This window comes from Porites lutea, chromosome 5, assembly GCF_958299795.1.
Source record: "Porites lutea chromosome 5, jaPorLute2.1, whole genome shotgun sequence".
NCBI classification, from domain to species: Eukaryota; Metazoa; Cnidaria; class Anthozoa; order Scleractinia; family Poritidae; genus Porites; species Porites lutea.
Window position 1 is genome coordinate 9051065 of NC_133205.1, and position 27708 is coordinate 9078772.

General features: G+C 37.4%; 1 protein-coding gene across 5 annotated transcripts; it reads left to right on the forward strand.

Moving 5' to 3' along the window:
• On the forward strand, window positions 1–27708 carry LOC140938931 (myocyte-specific enhancer factor 2A-like). 5 transcript variants are annotated; one of them, XM_073388461.1, is made up of 9 exons: window positions 1–87; window positions 13219–13377; window positions 16499–16702; window positions 17431–17484; window positions 19595–19684; window positions 20134–20347; window positions 22840–23069; window positions 23749–24086; window positions 24904–27708. In XM_073388461.1, exons 2-9 carry the CDS (start codon window positions 13324–13326, stop codon window positions 25163–25165), a joined length of 1446 nt encoding a protein of 481 aa, XP_073244562.1. In that variant the 5' UTR covers window positions 1–87; window positions 13219–13323; the 3' UTR covers window positions 25166–27708. The 5 variants fall into 5 exon arrangements, with proteins under 5 accessions (XP_073244562.1, XP_073244558.1, XP_073244563.1 ...); XM_073388457.1 differs by lacking the exon at window positions 1–87 and adding an exon at window positions 11648–11739; XM_073388462.1 differs by lacking the exon at window positions 1–87 and adding an exon at window positions 11648–11739 and having other exon boundaries at window positions 20137–20347.

Genomic DNA, 27708 nt, shown 5'->3' on the forward strand with positions numbered 1-27708 from the left:
TATCCTTTTATACCGTAGACCCGGCCTGAGGAACACGTCACCGAGTCCATCTGAATCCAGAGTTTCATCCTGCTAAAAACCTGAGCGGTGAGTTCTTCATTTTTTTTACAAGTTATTTTTAAACGTCTAGGATCCTAATCTTATTCTTTGTATTTAACTTAGGTTAAAATTTCCTCACTATATTTAGCGAAGTTATTTGCAAACGCAAAGCGTGCGCGTGGTTAGCGGCAGACTATAACAACTTAAGGTATTTTGAGACAGGTTCAATTGTGAGCTTAAAAAGAAAACAATTTAATGGTTAACTTTTGTATTACTTTTTAGAAATATATTTCCGTTATTTCTGCTTCTATGAAAATTTTTTGTGTGTTTTACGTTTTCATCTGCTGTAGTAAACGCTATGAACGGATTTGGCCTTCGAATCTTTGTGCTGTAAAAGAAGGGGCGCGCCTAATTCGGCTGTTTGCATTTTGAAAACCGCTTGTTTGTGGCTTTTTGATGTGTACGAGTAAACGTTTATATGTATTTATTTAAAAAATCAAAGAAGAAATCAAGGCCGTCGCATGACACAGCAGACAGCACTAGAGTGTTAAATATAGGCCCATATAGTATTTTTGGCATTCCCGCTATTTTCAGCAGATAATTATCCGCTCCATGTTCTATGCCCTGTTAACGAACTTGTGTCGGTTATTAAGCAGATTTGCCCTTAGCTGTTTCCTCTCTTGTTTTAATTTGTTTTCTCAGCGATACCATTGATAAAAGGAAAATAGCTCGGAGCCTGCTAATCCGACTTCAAGGGGCTAGATTTATTTATTCATCTTGTCCCGACCGTTTGCCGATCAATATAGCCGGAAGTGCAGGCTTTGGTAATGTGTATTGAGTTCTCTTTTGAATTGAACAGCAAGGCTGGGTGTTTTCTTGAAGAAAGCGTTCTTGGATTTCCTGCCCCTTGTTGTTTGTCGATGAACTCAAGCATTGACAACCTCTTTATGTACAAAACCCCTCCCAACCCTCAAGACACGTTTGTTCCAGTTCTCGCTGACTAACGTGACCATTCTGCATACTACTCTATTAAACTCCGAGTTAGAACATAATAAATTCACTAACGGCATGGCTTTTTCACTGCACTCATGCACGCGATGCTGAGTTTCGGTGAACATTTTTACATGCCTGACGTATGGTTGTTATTGCTTATTTGAAAAACCAGTTGCATAAAACACTTCTTTTGAATCTCCAATGAAAGTATAGTTAGTCTGTTAAAGTGCACCGTCTCTGCGGAAAGGAATCCATCGAAAAACCTACATCGAAATTGGCTAACTGAAAAACCTCCTTTCGCTCGAAAATGTCACAAAGTTTCACAATAAAATAATCTAAGTAACGATTAATGGCGTCATACACCTCGAGGCTCTTTATACCGGAATGACGATGATTCTTCGCGTCATTCCCAAATCTTTTTTATGCATTAGCGTTTGTTTCCGCCAGCTAAATATTGAATTTTGATCCTTATAAGATCTTACAAACCCTGTGCGATTAAAACTCTTTACCTTAAAATAACTCAGAATTGTTATACATGTGAAAGTTCTCCGCAATTTTGTCATTTTATGAGACTGAGCTCTGCTGCATTCACGTAAGCACTGTTAAGCAACTTTTATTTCATGGTCACTGCGCAGAAGCAAAAAGATAAAACCACGTTTCATCACAATTACAGTTTGTCTAACACATGAAAATGGCTGGGTTTTTTATAACCCTTTTATTAGACTGGATATCGTTAGCGATCTGTTCCAAAGTTAGAATCACTTGTACTGTAAAAATGGAACTTCATGTCTTATGCCCAAAATAACCCTTGAGATCTCATACCTCATGGACTAATAACTACTTATTTTACTCATAAAATCAAAGAGAAACAGCATTTTGTTCAGTGATCAGAGTAGAACAAGAATTTTAAGCACCTAGTCCAATGAAGACTAGCACTATAATGTATATAAAAAGACAAGTTATTTTAATCACTTAGAATGTCATATTCCACAAGGCTGCTCGTTAATTTTTAGCGGGCCTTACCTTGTCTCTGAAACCTATTTAAAAGTGAGATTTTGGAGGTATATTTTCTTTCCGTTCTTATTAATCTAAAAAGCGGCTGTACATTCAATGCTTAGGTCATTAAATATTAATTTAAGTATCTTTTGTGAACTTGGTTGGTCACGTCAATTCTGGAGATGGGCAGGAAACCGCCAGTTTTGTTTAAATCTGGACAAGGGGAATCACAACAGGTGGGCATTTAATAAATGACGTTTACGGTGCCCTCGAAGTTTTTGAGTAGCTGATTTTTGTACTGTACAAAGTGGCTTACTTTTGAGTTGGTCAAATCTTTAATCCTGACATCAGCCTTTTGGCTTACGAAATATCAGCTAAAATGCTAAACACTACTTATTATTTTGATATTGTTCCTTTAATCAAACTGCTTGTTAAGGACAAAAGTAATTGAGCGTCGAAGTGGCTCAAAGCGCCTTTTAGTTTGTAGAACAAAGCCATGAAATATCTGCCGTAATAGTTAAAGATTGCCTGATGTCTTTTCGCTTGGTCAAATACGTTGTAAACTTTGGAAACCGCAAGTATCAATATCCGTTGATCAAAGAATGACCCTTATGCGTAGATAAGACGGTGGAACAAAGAAACGCGTAACGACGTATATTGGAATTTTCATACGAGCCACACCGTGTCCGGTAATATAGAATACAGCCGCTCTTAATAATTCTCGCCCCCTCTTGAAAATCCTACAATATTGCACCTTCTTTAACAAATGATGCAACACCCTACGTTTTACTATACAAACATTGATCATCTCTCGAGAGCTTTATTCAGTATTCTATATTTAGTGTGATGATATTAGCTTGTTTCTGTTAGATTTTAAATTTGAAGAAATTAGTTTAATCATAACATGTTCAAAATAGTCGTGAAATATCGTTATCCACCTCAAGGTTAACATCATGCGGCCCAACAGTCACACATTCATTTAACAGTTTGTCCCTGATCGACCTTTCACTGATTTTCCTTTTCGAGCGATTCTTCCAAAACCAGCCATCATTTTATAGAATAGTTATTCTCTTTAAAAACACTCACATCAGCCCTAAAACCATGCTTGGTGTTCAGCCAAGACGTTCAGCAAGTCACAATGTTTGTTCAATTTCTTTGCATCATTGTGAAGTAAAATATTTTTTTTATTATTGCGTCAGTTTAATGCACGCAGATTAAGGCCTTTTTTATAGGTGTCATTTAGAGGAGATAAAATTGGAACCTGAATCTAGGATATGTTTACAGGAAAGTAAAGAAGCCTGTTTTTTATGTGGCCAATTATATCATATCTTGGTTTTGTTAGAAACTGAATTTAATTTTCTAAGTTTTGATTTTCTTTGGAGAAGTTTCTCTTTTTGTTCTTGTTGTGCTTGCTAACTAAGTTATGCGTCTTCTTCCGGCAATTTATAAAACTGAGTTTTCAATCATAAATGAGATCATTAAGTAGGCCACACAAATGATCTTTATTTTTCCTGTTTTAAACGCAGCCAGGAACAAGATCATGAACGTAGGTTCATGTGGTCCCTGATTCCGCGTAAGAATTCGTTGAGGAAAATTCTCAAGACCACATAATTCTCCTTATCCTTATGTATTAGACTGCAAAAGAGTCCCGTATTTTCGCAAATTCAAGTACGCGCGAGCAGTCAAACAAACGTTCTGGAGCTCCTCACACGCCCTATCGCCGTGTGAGGCTCGCGCGCGAAGCTACGTTAAACTATTTTGAGAAAAAACCGACTGTTTTGCAGTCTACATTGTAATCAGAGATTAATAACAAACATTTGCCTATCGCCAGGTACCTACGGTGGTGTTTCATTCACTATAATCACGGGATTCTTTCAGTGAGATTTAAAATCGGTCACCGATCGACACCAGCACGTGAAATAACAGTGTCTTGTCACAAATTTATAAACGTAAACATAGTTCACTCCAGTACCACTTCGGAATCATCAAGGGAAATCATTAAAAGTCGATTTATCAGAAGCCCAGAACAAATGATGGGCAATCAGAAAATATGGCATAGATAGCAGTGATTTTTATAAATTTGATTTCTGATAAAATGATTCAATCATATCTTCTTTTTACGAAGGTAGGGAACAAACAGAAAGATCACGATTTAATTTTGTAAAACGCAACATTGCGATAATACAAATTTAAAATAAAGTGACATCAACTGAAGGGAAATGAAATTACTTTGAGTTTGTAGGAAGTTTGAGTTAGCGAGGGTTTGAGATTTTAAGGGTAAATTTACTGCAATAGTGTGGAGCAAATATGCACAGGTGAATCCGGCAATTTGTATCATTTTAGTTCGTGCGGGCAAGCTTCAACCTACCGAGAGTTCGAGTTACCGGCGTAAACTGCCGCGATTCTTCTGTTCGTTACGCAAAATGTGATTGCAACAGAAAAAAAATATATGTCAAACTTTGCTCCACCAGCTCTTTACTCTTGTTTGCACTAATACTACGATCTATAATATCTCATCAAAAAACGCCGGGCTTCGAGGCGCGTGTTGTTTCAATGAGTTAGCTGATTCACGTTGCTCCCATGAAACTCCCTTTAAATGTTCAAAATTCTACGCGTTTAAACCTTCGGCTTCATTAGGGTTGAGTTCCAGTGTCGCGTAATTTTTACGTGAGTAAGTGCGTAAAATTTACGTTCGTAAATGAAATGGAGGCCTTACAAGGTTCAACTTTGACGTATACGCGTGACCTTCCATATAATGTTTTGTTTACGCGCGTAAAATTTACGTGCGTACGCACGGGGAAATTACGCGTCAGTGGAAATCCGCCTACAGTCTACAAAAGTGTCCCCAATTCGATCTGACGCCTGGCTCATCAACCAACCAACTCCTTCTAGCTCGATTGCGTCGCCTCTTTCTGCCCTGTAGAACGCTCTTTGCAGGGGATTTATGCGTAAAAATAGTGACTCAGCTCACGATAAAGTTTATCTGCAGTTCCCTTTCTGTGAGTTTGGCTCTCTGTTATTGTCAGGGAACAAAATTGTTTTGCCAGAGATCCAGTCTTCCTACTTGTTAGAAAACGAAATCGTAAATCACGGTGTTCACGCGACAAATAGAATTTGAGAATTTTGCATCAAGGGGTCTCTTCCAGGTTTAATCCCTTTACAATCAACAAATTAAACCTTTTTCATTTCTTCTAGCCTTTGAGTTTCTACTTTGATGTCACCTGCTTTGCATGAAACTCATCATTAGCTTTCAAGCTTAGTACAATCCTATCACTTCGGTCCTAATTAGGTCTAATTAGCGTTGATCGGCTTTACAAAAGTCGACGGACAGCGATTTTGCAGATTATGTACTGCTTTAGGTGTAAATCCTGGGCACTCTTTTCCTGAGTAAGCGTTGATTCTGTGCCCTTTTCAAAAACCGGAAAACAGCAGTTGTCCAGATTATTGACCTATACACTCATTAGTCGTAGGCGGGATTTTCCTGCTTCTTTTCTACTCTTAAGCAAAGGATCGGATCAGGAAATAATACCCTGATCACTGGTTTTCCGCCAGTTAGCATCTCTTTCTTGAATCAAATAACAAGAAGCGGCTAAGGTATGGATGTATTTTCGGACAAAAGCACGTTAGGCCTAACCTCGTTACGAGGGTCCTCTCCTACTCGAGAGCGAGGTTGCGTTAGGCCCATTTACCAGCCATTTTGTGCTCGCGCGTTTTTTCGCGGGACGAGGATGCAACCTGCGGGATCCCCTCAAAAACGCTGGAAATGGCGAGCCTGTAGCACGTGGAGAAAATTACAAACTTCGGAACGTTCACACCTATTACATAACCTTCTTTTCAAAACAATTTTAAGGGCCCTTGACCTCGGCCAACCCTCTCTTGGGCGATCTTTCCAAGCAGAATGACGAGGCTGCGATTTTTCATGCATAACTGCTTCTACGGACGTGATGCAAAAGCTTTACTTAGAAATCGATAGTCCTTACAAAGCCAGCAGAGCATTTAATAAATATGCTCTCAATTTGGCTCCACTTTACAGTCTTTCATATTTAAATTTCAGTTGCTGTGAAGGGATTCACATGCAGTAAGGCATGCACATCGTTCGAGACTCGATGCAGTCAGCACAACTCCGAAACATGCTTCTTTCTTCATTTTCTCCTCGTTCTAGAAAGGCAGCTCGAGCGCGAGTGATGCCAAGGCGATTGTAAACGTAAAAACAAATGACACTGCAAAAATGCAAAAACACAAATGACTGAAAACATTTAAACACAGCTGGCTGATTAAGGTGGATCTTTGTAAAACATGTTGGTTTCATTTTGATAAATAATAAAATTGGGCTCACTGACCGGACTTCAAGCAGGTTTTTGAACTACAACTACTTACACTGGCAGCTCCAAATAACAAGTGATGATCGGATTATGATGTTGCTATAGTAACCTCTGGTATTAAAGAAATAAACAACACTTGTTAAGCAATGATCTTGCATTTGTTTGAAATCTTTATTGAAATATCAAGTGATAAATAATAAAGATACTGGCCCAATATTGGGTACGAACATGCTGAAACTGCTGTTTTCAGCAGGCAGATTTTAACCTTGGCACTTCTATTCGTCTTTAGAGCTTTCAAATTTCTTGGAGAGAGTTAGTTGTTTAATGTAAATGTCCAGTTAAGTTACTGACACGAATGGAGGGAGGCTATTTTAATGCAGTAAAACTGCCGGTCCTCGCTTTTTCTGATGTCGCTTGTCGGTGGTTTTATACCGCTTATAGTCTACACAAAAAGTGTTTTGTAAAGTTGTTTTGTTCTTTTCTACGTTTTTTGATTTAAGAGACATGTTTGTCTGAGCCCAGCTCTAATTGACTATAAATCAACGGATTTCATCAAGTCTGTCGGGATGACCAACGTGGACCCTTAAGATATGAGCAATAAATCTTGATCAACAGTGATTCAGTCAACTTTTCAACTGTCAGTGAAAATACATACCTAGAACTGCAGTTTAATTGATTGCAAACATTTTTAAGCGTGGAACTGCCAAGCAACTTTTTTTTTTCAGCTTATTAGACAGGTTCGCGAGGTGATAACCCTCATGTCTCAACGGTACAATAAAAAGGTAACGAACATTTAATAGTCCATTAGCTGTCAAGAGACCGGTCTAAACTAACTGGAATTTCTAAACTGATATCAAGCCCACAAGTTCGTACTTGTCAACAAGGAAACCTGGTAATTTCATATTGAACTAAAATATTAACCTCGGGGTTTGATATTTTGGGGGTCGATTGGTACACGGGTGCACAAGCGATTTTATGCTATCATATAAGCTCCATATCACCCCCTACTAGATTTGACACAGCTGTGAAAAATGGGATGATTGACTGTTTAGAATGCTATAAAATTCCTTTTCTAAAACTGTTTTGAAGAAGTATTATTCTGGAATTTTAGTTATTTTGGGTTATCAATTAAGTTAATTAGTTTTTAAACTATATGATTAAACTTATTGACGTGTGTTTTCGGGGCCTATACACATAATGTGCGAATCAAATTTTTTCGATGCATTGTTACTTTAAAAAGTAGCGGTGTATTAAAATATCTTTACGTCTGTAAATAGCTGCTGTGCTTCGGATGAGTAAAATTATCGGTTGGAGATCAATATTTCTCATGATAAATTGTGGGTACAGAAGAATGAAACGCCTTGGTCGTCAACACGTGTTCAAAGGAAGCTGATCTAGGAAGACCGTCGACGCATGCGCAAACTTACCGGGCAGAAAAAAATGTCGCTTCTGTAAAAGCAATATTTCTAACAGTTTCCCCTTGTTCCTTAATCAACCAAACCCCAAATTTTGTTCCGGAAACAATGCTTACCGGCTACAGTTGTAAACTCGAACAATTTTGACCCCAAATCACTTTGCAATGCCATTCGTTGTTAATCTTATCCGCGAAAAAAAACAGGCCGAAAAATTTGTGTTAACATTGACAATTTGTCACCATTTTCTAAATGATTCTTTTAGGGTTATAGTGGCCAAGAATGCACGAAAAACGAAGCAGGAATTTTTTATATTATTATCAATATTTCTAATCGTTTCCTCAAGCAACACGCCCCAATTAATTTGTTCCGGAATGATAGTCTGCGAAGTAGGTATAGATTTGTTTCCAAATATAATTTGTATATACAAGTTTTTAATGATATGAACTACAAACTACAGTGTATATATTAATCGTGACTTGACAAATTTTCTCCCTCAATTAATTTTTGTCACGGTCCTGAGTAAACAAGAGGATCCCTTAATGAGTGCTTCTAAAGTTTTCCTGCTTCTTAACTCCAACAACTTGACCTCGTGTTGCTCAAACCTCTTGGGCGCTGTTCAGAAACAGACGGGCTTCATGAAAACGAAGTTTGTTAGCTCACGTTCAAGCCTGTTGTATTTCTGAAGTTCCGGTCTTCAAACAAGCTCTTGGTAAGCGATCCTACAGAAACGTTTATGAAATTACGGTAATTTTGTCAAGAGAGAATAATCTCCCTCTAGATTGTGTCTTTAGGCATTTTTATTCTCACGATGCTGCGGCTTCGGAAGTTAAGGGTCATTTTATTAGCCTCTCGCTGCTAGTAATCTCCGATGGGACGTGTTTAAGTACACTGAGTGCCATATCAGTTTCCTTGAGCGGGAAATACAATTATTTATAGATACTGTGTAGATTTCCTTATAAACTTGGTTTGAAACCATTAAAATGGCAGTTCCTCTACAAATAATCGAATTAGAAACACTGACCTCTGTCAACACTGAGGATCACGGACATCCCAGTCTTAGAATAAGAGGAACTTGCGCGGATATCAGGGCTAGACTTTCAGTTGTCAAAGGGTAAACCCGGAAAGAGAATTCTCATCCACGAAAGATACAATCATCGTTGCAGAAATTGCGGAACATTGTTGAAAAAGTGACATTTCTAAATGTTTCCCTTTCAGTCAGGGAAAACAAATATTTCCCCCGGAAGCAAACCTTGTTAACTATCCACACTGAGTCGCTTTTTCGATCTCGGCCTCCGCTCTCCGGGATATACAATTGTTTCTTTGCGTCAATTTTGAGTATTTCTGCGCCTTCAGCCTAACTTGACGTGAAATAATGAAGTCAAGTAATACGTGATTACTAAATAATGAGTTTAATGCTGAATGATCACGACCTCACATTGATTCACCAGTCATTGCCGGAATTCCAGAGGGGTCAGATAGAAACTTTTATTCCCCTCGACATCAGTATAACAAATGCAAGCCGAATGATCGTCAAAACAACACGCAGTGCGTGTTTTATGTTTATCCCTTTATGAAGAGTATCAAGAGTATTTCAAGTGCCGAGTTATTTTAAGACCGACATACGTAAATATTCGTAGTTTGGGAATTGAAAGACGTCAAACTGATCACTGTTGAATATTAAACATGCATCGCAGTAGACTCTCAGTCGAAAGTTGACTGTGTTATCCCCGATAGCTGACGTCATTTACCATACAAATGTAGCTTGGAAGCTGAAAAGTTTCTGTGGACGCGACTTAGCCACAGGATAACCAGGCGACATTTATTACTGCCCTGTGGTCATTCGTTTAATTTTGTCTCGTCTTAGGAGGAAGGGCGGGTTTTGAGTCTCCAGAACTTCCTTAAAGCCGGGTATAAAATTTCTGAAGTAAAACTGTGTTATTCAAATTCAATCTACTATTGTATATTGTTGTCTTTATGATATTATACCACTACAACTGAAATGAAATCTGATATTTTTTTTCAGTTTTCATCAAAAACAGTACTGTCTCAGTCGAGTTAATTTCACGGTCAATTTGCCAAAGCCTAAATTTTCTCGTTCTTTTATTAAATTTTGCGGCAATTTTTTTTGTCAAATATTAAGTTAGTTCATCTATAAATTCTCAGGAAACCCAGACGGCAATATGAGTGCCGTATCACTCTGCTTCATGATCAATACTCAGAACCAACTCATTGTTACTGATCCAGATGAACAATTCGTTCAGATCCAAAAACGACGTATAGAACGAATGAGCTCTTTATTAATATTCTTATTATTCTTTAGTAATTCAATGAGTAGCTTTTCTTAATGTTGCAATGAGTTCCTTAGTTATTCCAGGTGACAGATGATACCAAACTCGACCGAAAATGGCTCATCATTCGTGATAGATCGGAGCGTATCGTATTAATTGTTTTTGAGATAACCACGATGATCAGACCGATAAAATTTGTTTAGATCAATGTTGGAGGAAGTTGATCTTTTTGCCGGTCTTCCATATGATTATTTTTTTGAAAACCATTCAAAGATGGAAGCTGTAGCTTGATTGACAGGATCATATGACAGCCAGCTGCGTCAAAGTTCAAGCATGTGCAACTCAAGTGATCTGATAATTTCCCTTTTTTTCCCATTTTTCGTGTCATTTAGGGCTATTTTGTGAGGTCTTGGACAATGATAGAAAACTTATAGTTTTCACTGAGATTAGTACATAATATTTCTTTTTTTTTTCTCAAGTATAAAGATTTTTGATAACAGTGAGAGGAAACCGAAGGTTTCAGGGAAACTCCATCTTTGGTAACATGACTGTGTCTATTTGCAAACAAATAAAACGAAATTTCAATTTTACATCGATAGCGATTTGGACTTCGCCTTTAAGGGATCGGCACGGGCCTTTCCCGCTTTTAAAGGAAGGTAAACTCCGGTAATCAACTTTATTTGCATTGTAAAAAGAGCGGAACATGTTTTACCCATGTTTTCGATTTTACTATGACATACACGATTCAAAGCTTTATCAAAAGAGAAATATCTGACACCTTCAAGGATGACTACGAACTGTTTTTCTGAAAGGAACATTAAAAAGACAATATGTGATCAGTTCGAGAGCTGCCACGAAGGGGATATTCAAAAGGGTTGTATTTACTTCCGGTTTCTAATCCGGCCCGTCGACTTTCCTACATTTCCACTTTTTTGTCATTTTTCTTCGAAATTTTACTTCATTTCAGGACAGTTGAACTGCTTAGAACTAAAATCTACGGAAACCGAGCCCATTATTATGGTTTTCTCGCTCCATTTCAAGGGGAAAAAGCATTTTCTTTCTACGTAATTGAAAAGAGAAAGAAAACAGGAAGTACAGAATGACGTAGGTGACAACTATAGTAACGAAGGGATGTTTGTGAGAAGAATTTGTGTTTCGATATAATTCATTCTAACATCGGTTTTTAAGCCCAAGCTAAATGAATACAGCGAAGCCGTGGAATTTAATGAAGCGCAGTGAATCTTAGCTTTCTCTGTTGTTTGTCATTTGGACATTTTCCTTTTTTGCGACGCGAAAAATTATCTCTTTTCGCCATATTGGTCTCCCGCAGAATATTTTGACTGAAGCGTGTGGTCGAATTTTTTTAAATACTTCGTCTGCAATCTGCCAAAATTTCTCACAGTTACAATGGTGTTTGTTTCTGACTCTAGCTAAGTTACCGAAGCGTCCTTTTTCTATTGGCGGCGGAGGCAAAATAGAAAATTACAAAGAAGATCAGACTCGTAAGAAATTGAAACGTTGTTATTGAGTACTAAATTCTCGCCACCTTCAATGACATCACTGTGACATCACGACGCCCTCCCAAAATGCAAATTCCCGAAGCATTTTCCTCACTCGAAGTTGAGCCACAAATAGCACGGCCATACACATTGTCAGGGCAGCTGTTGTGAAAAGGCATATTTACTGGTGGGTAAAAATAGATCTTTGAATTTTTATTTCCGTCTAACACCGAAGTATAAACAGCATAGATGCTACCAGTGCGATTTCGAACAGTTGTACTCGGCAAGCTTGGATTTATTTGCACGTTTTTATGAGTCCTTTTCTTGTTTTGACTGCCTTGTAAGGGTGGAAATTTTGTGCGTTTCGCTTGCATTTTTCCGCAATCATTCACAACCTAGTCTACCTCTAGCAAAACTTGTTATTTCTATACTGCTTCCGATCGTCCGCTTTTTCAGCCTTGGAATGATTTAGGTAAAATAATGGTTCCATCTTGTCCTTGCCAACGAGCATGATCCATATAGAACTGTCGTAAGCTTGCGCCATGACGAACAACTCTGGGATCGAATTTTTGCCATGATAATGCTGTCGTGAATTTTCATGTTACTCCAGTGGGCGATCCACCGTTAATGTTCGTTGTTTATCTTGTTGTGAGCTTACGATACTATCCAGTGAAAATGACAAAGTTGTCGTTATCTTCTGTAGATAAAAACTGGAATCGAAGCACAGGGCAAGCTTGTGTTTACCATCTTTTTCTTGCGTTCGTACAGCTGTCGAAGGTGGTCGTCCTCAGAAAATCGCCGCCGTGGTGTTCCATAGACTAAGAATTGATCGAACCATTTATATAATTGGGAAACAAGTCTCGTTTGAAAATTTCAGAATTTTGAACGAAGGAGCTTTTGAAATAAAGAGGAAAATGGCCTCAGCGCGGATGCAGATTTCACTTCGTTTTGGCGACACTTTTAGCTTGGGTCACAAAATTTTTCGACGAACGTCGGTGATTTCGCGCGTTGAACACATCCATTTGAAACTATTCGCCGATCGGCGTAAGCCTAAGTTCATTGACACCTAGCATTTCGCTAAGTTCTTGTTAGTGCATACTTTCGTTCGACACGAAGTAAAATGTTGGACGGAGACGTCATTTGGACCCTCGGAACAAGTAGCTTCAGCGAATGACAAAAACATTCATTTACAAGATGGCAGAATAGGCGAAAACAAAACTTCCAACCTTAGATGTTAGCTTTCTTGTTGATAAAACGGTACAACTTTGAAGACCAAAGGACGGTGTTTTTGTGTTCGTAGATCAAAAGTTCGTGAGGAATGCCTCCTCAGTGAGATCATTCGTTCTAAGCTACCCCGGCGAAAATCACTGATCGCAAACCTCATGACATCATTTCACGCAATGAACGATCGCTTCGAATTCCAACCAAGAAGTGCTGTTCGCCTCTAAGGTCATCTGGAAGAGAAATTTTGCTCGGGTAAAGAAAGGTGGATCGAATTGAGCAGCCCGCCATCATTCCCGAGACAGAATTTGTAAGACCATTGTAACATATCGTACTACACCAATAGCATAGCACAACTTCCCAAGATCTTGACGAGACAGCTAGCTGGTACATGTAAATGATTTAATGAACTCACTTTGTTGTTTTGAATCTGTTCATTTTACAGATCCATCGCATCAGACACAGCGATCAGACACAGTCGAATTTAAAACTGGCTGAAGGCCCCCTAACGAAACTCAAGTTGAGCGCGGCCATCCACAAGAATCACAGTATGGGAAGAAAGAAGATACAAATTTCAAGAATCGGCGACGAGAGAAATCGCCAGGTATGAAACAAGCAAACTCCGCACCAATTTGTGCAAACCGCGCGCTTTATTATTGTTCGACACAAATAGCAGTGGATTTGTGGCTTTTTTTGTCCGCGCGGGCGTCTTGCGATGCTAAATATATTGCACACTGAAGGTCGAAAATAGAAAAATCGGTTTGGGGTTAGAATTTCATTATAGCGCGGTATTTTTAGCTCGCGTAGGTCAATTTTGTTATATCTTAGGGCTTCGTAGTTCTTTTGTATCATTTGATATTAAAAGGAATGAGAAGTGAAGTTTTCTCTGCAATTGTGCAACTAGTGATAAAATGCACTGTACCGTATCACAGCACTGGGGTGTAATTGGGATCTACAAACACATTCATGGCAAAATTCCCGGTACCTGCAGACCCATCAACATTTCTCCTATAAAATGAACAAGAACGTCTTTTTTTTTTACAGCTCACACTCTGCCTAAAGAGTAATGAGTTGCTCCGCGAGTTTCTCCTACGTTTTTGAAGTTGAGCTGGCGGTATCGAAGGTTCCATCGTCGCGTGTTGCGAGATATTTTTGGTACATTGTTTGCCTTTGATTTTCAGGTTCATTTTAAATATCCCATTAACATTTCACGGCATTGTTGGCTTCATGAGGTGTTTGTTGACAAAAGTCATCTACATTGAGCTGGACATGCTAGTTCTTGACGAGTAATTTTTGTTCACTGTACAAGTCTTGCTTGAAACGTTCTTTGTTGTCTGTGTTTAGCGGCTGATGGAAGCACGCAGGAGATACATGTATGTTTCGAAACCGACTGTAATGTACATCTCGTGGAAATTTAATTTGCGATAAAATAGAACTTCTCTTTGTTTTTCTTACCACAAATGAATATTTGTAGTTAGTTTTTTCAACCGCGATCTCTTTTGTGATTTGCGATTTTAGCTTATGGTTATTTTGTTTCTTGTAATAACTTGCATGAGTGATTTATTCAAAAATAAGCTTTACAAATCAACATTACAATTCTTTGTGCATGTCTGTTTTGCTTAAATTTCTTCGCCTTTTTTTGATGGAACACAACAGAAGATAAAACACCAGTTTTGATGTCTGAAATTTTCGCTTAACGTAAATCGATATCTTTGATGTGATACCGTTCCCCAGTGTGTTCTAGAAGCATTCCAGAAATAAATTTAATCTTACATTGCATGATCACATTCTTTCTGAGGTTTATGTGTCGCTGTTGAAAGAAATTAAACTGTGTAATTCTTCCTCTTAATTTTTGTTTGCACTATTTGGAAGCTATTTTTTGTAATGTTGCAAAATTCCTGTAATTTTGTGATCCTTGTGGTTAAAACATGTCTTCAAAAGTAATTCCCTTATCATTTGATATACTGAAAAACATTTCAACAAGAAAATGAGCATACGAGTCTAATTTTAAAAAGGTCATTTTGCCCTTTTTTTTCTATGGTGTAGGGTAGAAGGTTTTGCTAGGTTTTTGGTTTTAAAATTAGCAGATGATTGCTTGTACATGAGGCCTCACGATCCATCTGAAGCAATGTCTTACTGATGGCTTGTGCGCATACCACCAGTACAGCTGTAGGCCAAGTCTGTAGACAGCTCACACTCACACTTTTTGCGAGATAGATTGAAATCTGGGGTCGGCATGTTTTGGTAAAAAAGTTTTATGTGTTTAGAATTTGCCTTTGCTCTAAAACAAATTAAAAGTGGCTGAAAAGTCAGAGTAATAAAGCTTCTAGCCATTAGCTACATGTAAATATGGTAGGAATTTTGTCATGGAGGTTTTTGTCAGGATTTGCTGAGTGAGAAGTCAGATGGGTTTCCATGTTTGAAATTTTTCAGCTCCACATTTGCTTTCTTGTGGTAGAATTACCAATTGTTTATTTAAAGACAAAAAATGTTGTTTTTGTGGTTAAGAATAATAATGTTTTATTTTGTTCAAACATATGGAGAGAAAACCATGTGATGGACAGAACCTTGGTTTCACTTAATGCCCCGGAGCTTGGCTGTGCTGTGGGCAATTATGTAACATGGTCACGAGTAGAGTCCCCCATTCCCCCAAAAAGATTACTCATTCCCACAATCCTGACACTTTTTTGGACATTATTTTCAGAAGTTTCGTACAGGAAGTTTTGATTTCCTCAATCATCTTTACCTAGAGCAGGTAGAAGAAAATGGGTGGAGAAAAATGTGCATGAAATGATCAGTGCTGGAAAAATTAAATGCTTTTTCCTTATTTCTAAAATAAAATTCAGTCCACTTTGAAACAGCTTCCTAAACCCATCTATCATATATGTTAAACTGCCGAATTCGATATCCTGTCTTTTAGTCCTAAATGTTGCACCCTTTTTACTCTAAAATCTTGAATCTCTACCTTAACATGTCTTTACACGGGTCAAATCTTGGATCCTGAAAAATATATTATGTACCCTCAAGTGACTGTTCCATGAAAGGATCATAATTATCTGATAGCTTAGCTTAAATATGGAGTCATTATTTTGGTAAAATTTATCTATGATGACAGTACTGATGTGTAATCAAGTATCACAGAACTTCCAACTCTCACGGTTTGACCATCAGACTCATGGTTTGGGCAGTCAACTCATGATCCCTCGATTTAAAATTGCCAGACAATTCTGGTACGAACTGCGTAGTTTTAAAAAAAAACCATCTTCATAATAGGCGAAAATTGTATCAATCTTATTTGGGGGGAAACCTGAGTCTAGTTCCAACCTCATTCCTGTAAAACATAGGTTTGCTAAGGTCTGTGGGAAAGCCCTTATAGCATACTCGCTTGGTTACTCACCGTCCTGTCGACCTGGATAGTAAAACAGAATCCTCCCATTACTGCCAAAAGAGCGACAAGACAGTACAACAGAGACCACTAAGAGGGTAAAGAATACCGTGACAAAAATAATCAGCCTTTTTGATTTTATTTGATGCATATTTTGGAAATCCCCAGGTTTGAGGTCCCAATCTCCAGGTTTTTGGCAGCTTTTTTCAAACACTCCAAACTTGTATGATTTAGGGGTTGGAAGGTCTGAGTATCATATATATAGTATCATATACTGAGGAAACATTGTACTGCCATGTCATCCACAGTCATGTAATTTAAGTTATTTCACTTGATGCAGGTCACATTTACCAAGCGTAAATTTGGATTAATGAAGAAGGCATATGAGCTGAGTATTTTGTGCGACTGTGAGATTGCACTGATTATTTTCAATTCTGGCAACAAGTTGTTCCAGTATGCTAGTACTGACATGGACAAGATTCTTCTGAAATACACAGAGTACAATGAACCACATGAGAGCAGGACCAACTCAGACATTGTGGAGGTATGCATCAATCAACCAGGTTGCTTTAAAGTTCTCTCATGGTTGATCTGGGCTGTCATATAAGAGGCAGAGGTGGGGGGGGGGGGGGAGGGATTTCTCCCAGCTGCTATCAGCATGGCCCCTGGCTACTTTCATACAATGTAGGAAAATAGAAGAAAAATAGAAGCTAGAGAAACCCCTAGCTGTTTGATTCCCCGCCTTGTCTGTTGTATTTATTCGGCAACTTGAAATCTTGGTGACAGCCCTGGTTGACTCACTTGTACACTTGGCAAAGTGAGGGAATAATTTAGAAGTTTACCAGTGGTAGACAAAACACTGATTCCCAGTTCATGGATTACCCCCATGGACTACCCATATGGACTATCCTAAAATGGAATGCACCACTGAAGTTTAGTGATATGTAGTCTTGGTCTAGTACATGCTAGCTACATGTATGGCTTGCCCAAATGGCAAGCTGTAAAACTAAATTTCTTTGCACCCTGTGTATAGCCGTACTGTATATTATTGTTTTTTCCTCTACAAAATTCTTATTTTGGGGGGACAGTATAACGTTGATTTACATGAAAGGCTCTGCTCTAAGGAAAATGGAAGGGAGTCAGGTGCTCTGAACCTGTGAAATCCAGGGTGCCCAGCGTAAGATTTCTATGAAAAAACTATGTGTCACCTAACAATACTGCCAGAATACATGTACAAGTAACGATTTTCTTATTTTTTTTTTTTACCAACAGACCATTTCAAAGAAAGAAAACAAAGCATTGCCATCTCCTGATGACACAGATAAGGTGTGTGCTATCACTGTATATACACCGTATTTTTACTGTTAACCAGAAATATGTACAGGTGTGCATGTGTATAAATGCTGGTAAAGGTACTCTTGAATGGGAAATGTTGTCTACTCTCAAGCTTCTATTGGGATCATCACATTTTTTTGTCAAGTCTACACTTTTATAAGTATAAAACATCATTTTACAAAAAAGAAAGATTGGCTCTCAGTCAGTTTGGCAAGCAGGAAGCTTTGTTTCCTGTGCTGGTCTGTTTCGTTTTGCATGAATGACAAGTTCTTAGAAGTGAGGCAGGAGAAAATTTATCAGAACAGGAGATCTTGCATAAGACTTATGCCAACAAAATGCATTTTTGGTTAAAAAACACTGGGTAAGACTGAAGGGCTTCCAAATATTTTTGCAATCAAAATTTAATACAGTAACAATGACTGTTCAACCATTATATGATTAGTGGAGGGCTTGTTCTTGATAAAAAAAAAAGAAAAAAACTACCACTTAATTTCTGGATGAAAAAATGTCATGTTTTGGCTTAAAATGGTTTTTTTTTCTCGCACCCTCAATAGCCCTCTTGCTCCGTTACATCAGGCTAGCTAGCCCACTGAGCGTTGTTTGTAAACTAATTTATTGTGGTTGGACAGTTCGTTTTTGTAAGACTTCAAAAAATTTACAACCAACAACATTAAAGGCTGGTGGAGAGATTTATCTGTTTGATGAGAACATGCAAAGGGACTACTGTATTAATTTTATCAAAAGATGAACAGCATACTCTTTGAAAAATAACATAAATGATTGTTCATCAGCTTGTTTTATTTTGCAAAGTGTATTTTTGTAATATTGACAAACACAAGCAGATTTCTTGGTTCAGCTGCTTGTCACATGCTTATTACATAATTTTGTAAAGTGACGTAGTTTTAATATCCAAACACGTTTTAAAAAGGCCCTTTTTACAATGCTCTGTGTGCTTGAACATTGTACCTGATAGGAAAACAAATTATCTTGTGTTTATTTCTTTTAGAGTGCTAAAATACAGTTATGCATTTTATTTAATTTTGTTCTTAATGATTGAAAATATTTTCATTTCAAATTTAAACATAGCAAAATATTAATTGATTTTTATTTGCCATTTGTGTTTGAATTTATTGGTGAGAAATAATCCTTTTGACAAAAGTAATGTACATGTACATGTAGGCCTAAAGATCGATTTCCGTAGATTTTTTAAAAATTCATTAAAATATCTCTAGGAAAAAATGAGAATCCAAGAAAATGAAATGCTTACTATGTTTTGACTTAGAGATGGAAATAATGTCTCATTAAGTGTGAATTATTTGAATACAATCTTCCTGTTTGAAGATCAACGAATATTCAAATGACGTCCATTATCAGTAAAGTTGCATAATATTTCCTTTTTCTGCCCACACAAGGCACGCGGACGTAAAGAGAATGAAACATATAGTGCATGTAATTTTATAATTCATAGATAACCTGGCAAAGACCAGAAAGTAGTGTAAATTCTTCAAATTAACCAGCTATAGTTTAGCTCTTTCAATGTTTGTTTATACTGCAGTGGCTCTTATGGGTTGACTCATTAGCTTGAGAAAACAGGTGACATTTCCTGGTGACACTACTGGTTTCCCCACACAATGACGTCTGAGGAACAACTGGAAAAATTTCATACCAAAGACAACATGTCACTGTGCTACCCAGATCTGGGAAGTGCTTCTGATTGGTTGAAGCAAATTTCCATTGTGGCACAACTAATTAGATCTAATTAGATCTGGTCAGTGAAGTCTCATCAATGTGGAATTTCTGTGCTTGTTCATCAGATGTTATCTTGTTGGGGGTGGGGGGGGGGGGGGGGTAGTGAAATGTCGGCCGTTTTCTCCTGCTGTTTTTGTTTCGCCTGTTTTCTTGCGCTAACTTTGTTTGTAGGAAAATGCCCTCTATGGGTTGACTCATATGCTAATGAATAAAATTAATTGTAAACAGTTAACATCAGCAATGATTTGCCTGAACCAAAGACAGAGATTGACGTTTAAGAATTGCCATCACCTTAGGACTAAGAGTATATTTCTGGTGTGTTGAACACAGGTTTTTTTTTTTATTTCTGCAGCAATTTGTGCTTACTCCAAGGACAGAAGAAAAGTACAACAAAATTAACCAAGAGTTTGACCAGATGATGAAAAAGAATCTACTTCATCCAGTGAGTAGTTATCATTGCTTTCTGCATTGTCTCTTTTACCTTAGCCTCGTTATCAGCTGCTGTTTTCTCCACACTGTTCCTTGTACATCTCCCACCTTCCAGGAGAGGAGAATTTGTGTAACATAAAATCAAGATCATTTTTTCAATGCAAAGAAGATCATCACAGCTTAAGACCCAACTTATGCCTGGGATGTGAACCGTAACCCTTGCAGTACTAGTACAGTGCTCAAACCAGTTGAGCTAGCCAGCAAGCCAATTGGAAGGTGGCCATTGAATTTGTTTGAAATATACCCAGAAAAGGTGAAGATGAAATGATAAATATATGAGACCTTTTTGTCAGTCATTTCCCCCATCCCTGTAACCATGTCATAACCTTTAGGGTAGTCTGCATAACAATAGTTAGAAACTGCAAGAAAAAAGTTAATTGACAAAATTTTGATATTCTGTAGCAGCAGTCTTCCTCTGGCTCGGACAATTATCACGCCCTCCCTGTCACAGTCCCCGTGTCGTCAAACAGTGTAGGAGAAGATGGCTATGGCAGCCGGCCGCAAAGTAGGGACAGTACAGTGATGAGCAATACCATGCCAGTCAGCGCAAGTGGAAGGATCACAGGTGATCACATGAATGGAAACTATTCTCGCGGAAGCACCCCTGGAATTTCAGGTACAATAGTTATTGGGTACTATTCTGTGTAGATACATGTATATCAAGTTAAAAGACAATGACAATCAATCACGATCATGACAATGACTATGGTGAAGGGCTAGTGTCACTTAAAAGTTGTGTTCAAATTCTTTCAATCTTTATTGTGGAGGTTCCAATTGGCTAAATTTGACTAATCGGTAAATTCTCCTGAAGATGAAGTCTTAAGGGCTGTATAGCTTATCTGAGGTTGAAATTAGAGTGTGAAGCAAGGCTTGTTATGTTTATGCCCTCGAAGTGTAAAACATGGCATCAGGAGTTTGAAGTCATGCAGAGGGTGTATTAATGAGTGTGATGCACATGAATACACTGTGAGTTGATGTCCCCATAATATATCAGTTAGCTACATGTATGAGGATTCTGAGGTGTGTAATCTGTGCAATCTGTGAAGGAAAATGGCATTCTACATGTAGAAATGAAGAAATATCACCATTGTTTAGAAAGTTAAAAAAAAATGGTTGGAGCCACCAATGTATGTAACCATTCTGAGACTAGTACATCTACATGTATTTTAGTTTGAGGATTTTGTTTTCACCTCAAAGCTAAGCTAAGGAACATTGCTTGTCAGCTAGGCAAGTCCGGTGTGTTAATTGAATTTAAAGTATGTTCCATAATAAAAACTTAAGTCGATAAAGATTATATGTACTGATAGGTTGAAAGATCATTTTACCAAATTTTCTCCTCATCAGTTTGTTAAGAGCCAAACCCAACCAAACCTCTTTCAAAACACATACATTATTCACAATCATACCTTTTAGTCTGTTGTCCTGTTGTGGTTTTTAGAAAGCCAAACCTAGCTGCAGTAAAATAATCACTGAAATTGAAAATAGCTGTGGTCTATCATGGAAAAGAAAACTAGGACAGAGTTTCTTGTTTTGTTTTTCAAAATTTCCTGTCAGGGCTTTGCCTGGCGAGTTGTTAGAGCTTGCCTGAATGAACCACTATTAATACAAATGCTTTTTGCATTTCAGACTTGTTGTTCCCCACTTCTCCCCAAAGCTGATACCATATAAAGGATTGCGTTACTTTGATTGGTTTTCATTTTAATGATGTTGCAAGCTTTTAACAATTGCCTAAATAAAAATAAATAAATTGTATAATACCTGTCGGTACCTTGGTACTTTGAACAGAGACAGAATAATGACAAGTTAAGTTAATTTGACCTTAAAAAGTGCAAGAGCTACTAAGTTTTGTTCAATTACAAATGTAACAGTTTTTGTTTTCACTTCTAATGACAGTGCTCAGTGTTACAAGTAACTGGTAAACACTCAAGGTTGTCTTTATCTTTGTTGAATTTTCACTCATAAACAACTAAACCTGCAAAGTTCTAAATCAGATGAGACTTTGTTTTAGTTTAACTGATGATTTATTTTTAGTTTAGTCAAAAAAGTTTTCTTTGTTACCGAAGAAGTTTAAGACTTCACCACAGTAAGCATTTATAAAAGAAATAAAAGAAATAAAATAAAATAAAGTTTACCATTTGCGTGCTGCTACAATCATGCAGAGGTTCACCTAATAATGCTAAATGGTTATAAAATTGATGTTATAAGTTGAATGCTGCTTTAAAGAGTGAATCTTAAATTTCAATTTTGACTACTTTGCTTCAAGTAGGAACATTTTGATTTAAACAGTTTAAGCCATGTTATTCATTCTATTAATTTTGTTTCTAAGTAACGTAATATTGAAACAGCATTAATTTAGTGTTTCCCATGAAAAACTGTCTCTATGTTTATTGTGCAATATTATTTTGTGTTGTACATTTAAAACTGTATTTTAGCTTAAACTTTCAGGGAGCTTAAATGATGATTCTGTACACAGTGTCAGGCATTTTTCTTTTTCAAATAAACATATAACTCAGTTTAATGTAATGTATATGTAGCTTGATGTTGAAATAAACGGTAGTTGTTGTTGTAACTACAGATTGTGTGTCAGTTATTGCTGTTTCAGTGTAAGCTTGAACTGAAATACATGTAAATCCAAAATAATCATGTTTTTGAAGATGATTTATATCCTTCATGCTCAGTAAATTAAACTCCTTCAGTTGACATACATCTGTATCAGTGTTTTATTTCACTGGACCCTGATAAAAAGACTTTTGATATCTTTGTAAATATGTTGCATATTACAGCAAGTGGTATTTTTTGAAGAAATTTTGGTGCCTTTTTACTGTTTCTGTTAAAAAATAAGGTTATTTACATGGTGGCTCCAACTTTTTAAATTTTAGATAAACAATGCTACATTATCTCAAAATACCAGCAACAAATAAAGCTTTGCAAAAATTAAAAATATATCATGCCAAGAATTGTTGATAATATTTCCTTACTGCAACACCTGTTAAACCACAAGACAAATCTGAGAGACAGAAACCATGCCATACAAGCCCAGCCATTTAATTAATGTGTGATACAGTAACGACACCATGGTAATATTAAAATTGATTTTGTGTTATCCAGGAAATACACAAAACATGTCTGACCTCGTTGCGGCAGCAGGGCTAGGTAGAAGGAGTGTCACCCCTGGATCTGTTCAAGGAAACGATGGCTCATTTGCCTCGCCTTCTCCAGGGATAACAAACACTGGACGGAATTCTGTGTCACCACACCCGCCAGCTGTCACCCCTCCACCTAACAGACCACCATTAAAGATTAGCATTCCAAGCCGAGGCCCCAATGCTGGACAGATGGTAAGCGACATTGATTTATTTAGGAATGCAATTTAATGTAATGCTTAACATTATTAACGTTGTTTCATGACGTGTAATCAAATTTGACCTGTAACATCTACCTTTTTATAGGAAATTAATGTTCCATATAATTAAGGTATTAGAAATTAATGCAACTTAACTTAACACAAATTCAATGGAAGATGACTTTCAAAGAAACGGAATTAATGCAAAAGAGGGGGAAGCATTTCACATTGAAGGATATGCAACGTTCAGAAAGAAACAAAACTTGTTGAGACAACTGGAGCAAAGTTAAACATATAATACGAAATGGAAACTTTGTTTGTGCTACTTTCCCTAAACATACCAAGGAGGGCAAGCTAAGAAATCTGGCCTCTGACAGGATTCTTCACAGTTTCAATGATCTGGCTGATGCCCACCCTGATAAAATGCTGCTTCTTTCTTAACAAAATGTCGATAGTGTATTGAGAATTTGCAGGAGCCAAAATAATGGAAACTAAGGTCGCAGAAATTACTGCTCCACGTAATAAATGGTGCTGCAGTTAATGCATGTTTACAAACATTAATGCACATTTTTTAAATTCACATTAATTTCACAAAGCATAAATTTTCTGAATTAAGGTAGCAATAAACAGTCCATTTATTCTAACATAAATCATTGTTTACCATTGCTTTTTAGCAACCTAATCGCCATGGGTTGACAGTTGCATCATCTCAAGAAAATCAACCTTTGTCTACCCCGGTGATTTCATTAAACTCCTTACCACTACAGACCCCTGGTGATAACAACTCGCTCTCGACACCGATCTTTTCGATGGCAACACCCAATCTTGCTGGAGCAGCACCTCCCACATTCTCCTCTGCCTTGCCGTCTGGCTTTCCACCTGACTTCCATCTTGAAAGCACTGAGTCCCTGGCACAGAAATTGGCACAGTATCCAGCAGCCACGGCATTACCTCTCATGCAACAGCAAGCTCTACTCCAGCAACAGCTAAATATGCATGGATTACTGCAAGGGTAAGAAGTCCCTATAGTATTAGTGAACTTACGCAACAAGACAGGTGAGGAAACAAGATGGCAAACCTTATGTGACAAGCGTGAAAATTAATTTTGTTTAAAAAACTTTAAACCAAACTTCAACTTCCTTTAAACGGATATTTTCGTAAAAGGCCAGAAACGTTAATGTTAAGTGAAGATCAAAACAAAACATGCATCTTGTAGCCCTGTCACGTTTGACCCACACAAAATTAATGTTATGTTGTCCTCTTCTTGCCATCCTGTTGCGTAAACTCGCTATCATTGATATACATCTCTTTTTGCAGAGGTACTTCTGGAGTTGAAAAAAGTGGTGAAAAGCCTGGGAATCTTTTTATTTCTTTGTTTCCCACCAACTCTTTGATTGCTTTGGTATCTCAAATTAAAAGGAACAACTTTTTATTAGACAGGGTTGTTTTGAGTTTAAGTTTGATTTGTTTTGTTTTTTGGAGAGAACAAAACAGTATGAAATGTGTGTCAGTTATTGCTGTTTCAAGTGTTAGCTTGAACTGAAATAAATCCAAAATAATTATGTTTGAACCCAAAAACGACCTGAAAATTTTGCCTTCTATGCATACCCTGACTCCAGAAGCTACCGGTAATATTTAGCACTAAACAGAAGGCAGCACTGTGTTCAATACACTCATAAAAATGGCATTTTGGGCAGTTTTGGTCCTTTTTACCCTGACAGTCACCAGAAAACAGCTCAACCAGCTTCTAAAAATGTTTTTTGGCAAAAATCCAGGTACAAATGGGTTAAATGTTTCATTTCATCACTGATTTCTTTTTTCTCGCTTAGGAATGTTGCCAATTTACTTGGGAATCGCCTTTCCATTCCCAATGCTGCTTTGGGTGGACAAGGAATGTCATCACTGAACATTAAAGCTGAACCTACTGACCGGGACACTTCGTCGCCAAATTCACACTCTTCAATTTCCCCCACATCCCCGTACCAAGTTCAACGGCGGCTTACACCCAGCAGAGATGACATCGATAAAGATGGAGCTGTGAAGCGCCCCCGGTTGGATGGCAGCGTTGCGGCCGCCTATGGTTTGCGCTGAATGAGAGCTCCTTGTCTAATATTTTTTTAGTAGTAGTCTATTTTAGGTTTATGTCTTGTCTTTAAGAACTAACCATGAAATAAGTGATGCTGGCATCATATGCTGTGCTTCAAGGCTGTTAGAAACTTGCATTAATATCATTGTTTTTTTTATAAATACTATCATAATTCAAAGCTAGAATTAAAACAGATTCAAATTGCCAAAACAATTGCAATTTAAAGAAAATAGCAGTTGCATATGTGTATGCTGCCTTATTTTATAGTGCAGACATAGGATTAACTATGCCAAAAACAACTCTAGTAGTTTTTAAATTGCGTAGAATGCATTTACAGCAAGAATTTTTGCATCATAAAAAAGATGTAAATTGAACTTCTCCTTTGTTTTAAGATGTAAAATCGTTATTTTATAATGTGAAGGTCTGTAGTGGTCTGATATTTATTGCCAGTGAATAGACTTGCTGGCTGTTGTTTTGTTGTTGGTAAAGATGTTTTAACTTAAATCAAGAGTTTGAACTTTTTCATTCTTTTCCAGAATACTTACACAATTTTACGAGCAACTTTCTCAAACAGCCTTGGAATACATTATTGTATTGGTCTGTTATTTGTATTTTCATCAGTCCTTGTAAATAGCAATATTGAAAATTACATATATTCATCAAATATAAATTACTCCAGAAAAGTAGACATTTAATAACAAGAACAGTTATGTAATATTAGTCCCAACTAAAAGAAACCATCATTTGGCAAATGAAAATAATAGTAAAGTTGTTTAATTTTGGGAATAGCCTTTTTTAAAAAAACTAGAACTAGACTGAATGGCTTGTGGTATACCAGTGTAATAATTATGCATTATTAGTTTGCTATGGGTTTGTTGTGCGCCGATTATATGGAGAAACCTTGTCCTGGGTAGAACCCGAGCGATCCTACAAAAAAGGCAAACCTTTAACTTGAGAAACTAAAGTTTGCTCAGCTAAAAGGGTGACCCGCCTAGCCAGGTCATACTTTTATAATGGTAGGGTCTCTGGGCCAACTTTTTGCCATATAAAGACTTTGGCTCGCCCAGCTGAATCAACTCGGTCAACGCGAGACAATCACAGTATGCACAAGTGCTGCTTTAGACGATGGGAGCATGTGCGAGCCCCGTTGGCTCGTGCAAAGGGGTAAATTTGTTCTCATTTTAAAAACTCGCTAAATCTGACGTGGCTGGGAGGGTCATCCTTATTCCCAGGAAAAGTCTTCTCTATATAAACGGCGCGTTGGTGCATGTATAATTTGGCACGTAACATTACATTGCATTACGCATTAACCATATGAATTTCTTTGAAGGTAAAGTTCTTGTGTAGTGTAGTAGAACTCTATAAGAGTATTGTAGATTGTCAACATTGGTTGATTTTACGTGCATGGTCTTAATTTGGGGCCTTCTTTGTATTTATGTGATGGTGTGAAGTATTCCTTCATGAGAAAAATGTGATTGACGTAAAATAAGATTGGCTGTCTGGCAGTTGACTTTTAAGGAATGTTTGCTATAATACATGTATTTCGTGTTTAAGACGGGAACAAGATTTTCAGACTTTTTTTTACTTTTCTTAGCTTTGCTAACAATTTTCTTCACCTTTTATTTATATGTCTTTTCTTTGATCTTTGGCAAAAGCGAATTCAAATACTAAGCTTTTCTATTAATTTTTTATTGCAGTTTAAAGAAAAAGCATTTTTTTTAAGGGTATTTGATCTTACGTAGAAATGCATTACTCAGACCAATATCTTTTCAGTCAACTGCATGAAGTCAACTTAGTCTGCGGACCAATACAGCAGACGGAAAATATTAGTATCAGTGTGCAAAGAAAGAAGTGTTCGATAGCCCAAGGCTAGTGGATTTCTGTTCAAAGTGAAGTTGTTTGGAGAATGTAAATTACAGAAGAGCTGTAATCAATCCTGCTTATTAAAAACGTTTTTGAAATGACTTTTGGGCTAGTACACGGTAGCCAGGCTTGCCATTGTAAAACTGAATTTCTTTGCACCCATGTAGTTACTCATTACGAGTGTTGTACTGTCGCTTTCTTTTCTTTTTTGCCACACTTCTTTGCGCACATTTCTATGGGCAGGACCCTTTGTTTTATGCGTGTTGGTTTGGAAACTTGTTTTCGCCGAGCCTTTAGCGGTAAACGCATTTTTTGATACTACTCTAGAAGTGTCATCAATCTGTCGGGCAAGCGTAATTCCGTAAATTGGAGTGAAGCGTGTTATTAAAGCAGTAGTGAGTTAACTAATATTGCTTATAAGCTAGTATCAACCTACCAACAAGCTTTTTTTGTCACCTTTGTTCATTTTTTTTTCAAGATTTGAAGACCTTGTACGTCACAGGTACATGTCATTGATGGTGCTTTTAACAGAGTACAGCGAGCTTAGAAATGTCAGTTTGGAAACGCATTTTATGAAAGTGTGCGAATTTTGTAATCGGCGAAACGTATGTTATTCTTTTTTGTAAAGATTATAATTTTAGTTGCTCATACGTTCCTAAAAATTAAATTTTAGAACGGTGAAGAA

Excerpts from the sequence above, each read along its gene's own strand:
- LOC140938931 (XM_073388461.1), top strand. The coding sequence starts at position 13,324 with ATGGGAAGAAAGAAGATACAAATTTCAAGAATCGGCGACGAGAGAAAT. Across the intron at positions 13,378-16,498 it reads GCGACGAGAGAAATCGCCAG|GTCACATTTACCAAGCGTAA; the intron begins GTATGAAACAAG and ends CACTTGATGCAG. Across the intron at positions 16,703-17,430 it reads CCAACTCAGACATTGTGGAG|ACCATTTCAAAGAAAGAAAA; the intron begins GTATGCATCAAT and ends TTTTACCAACAG.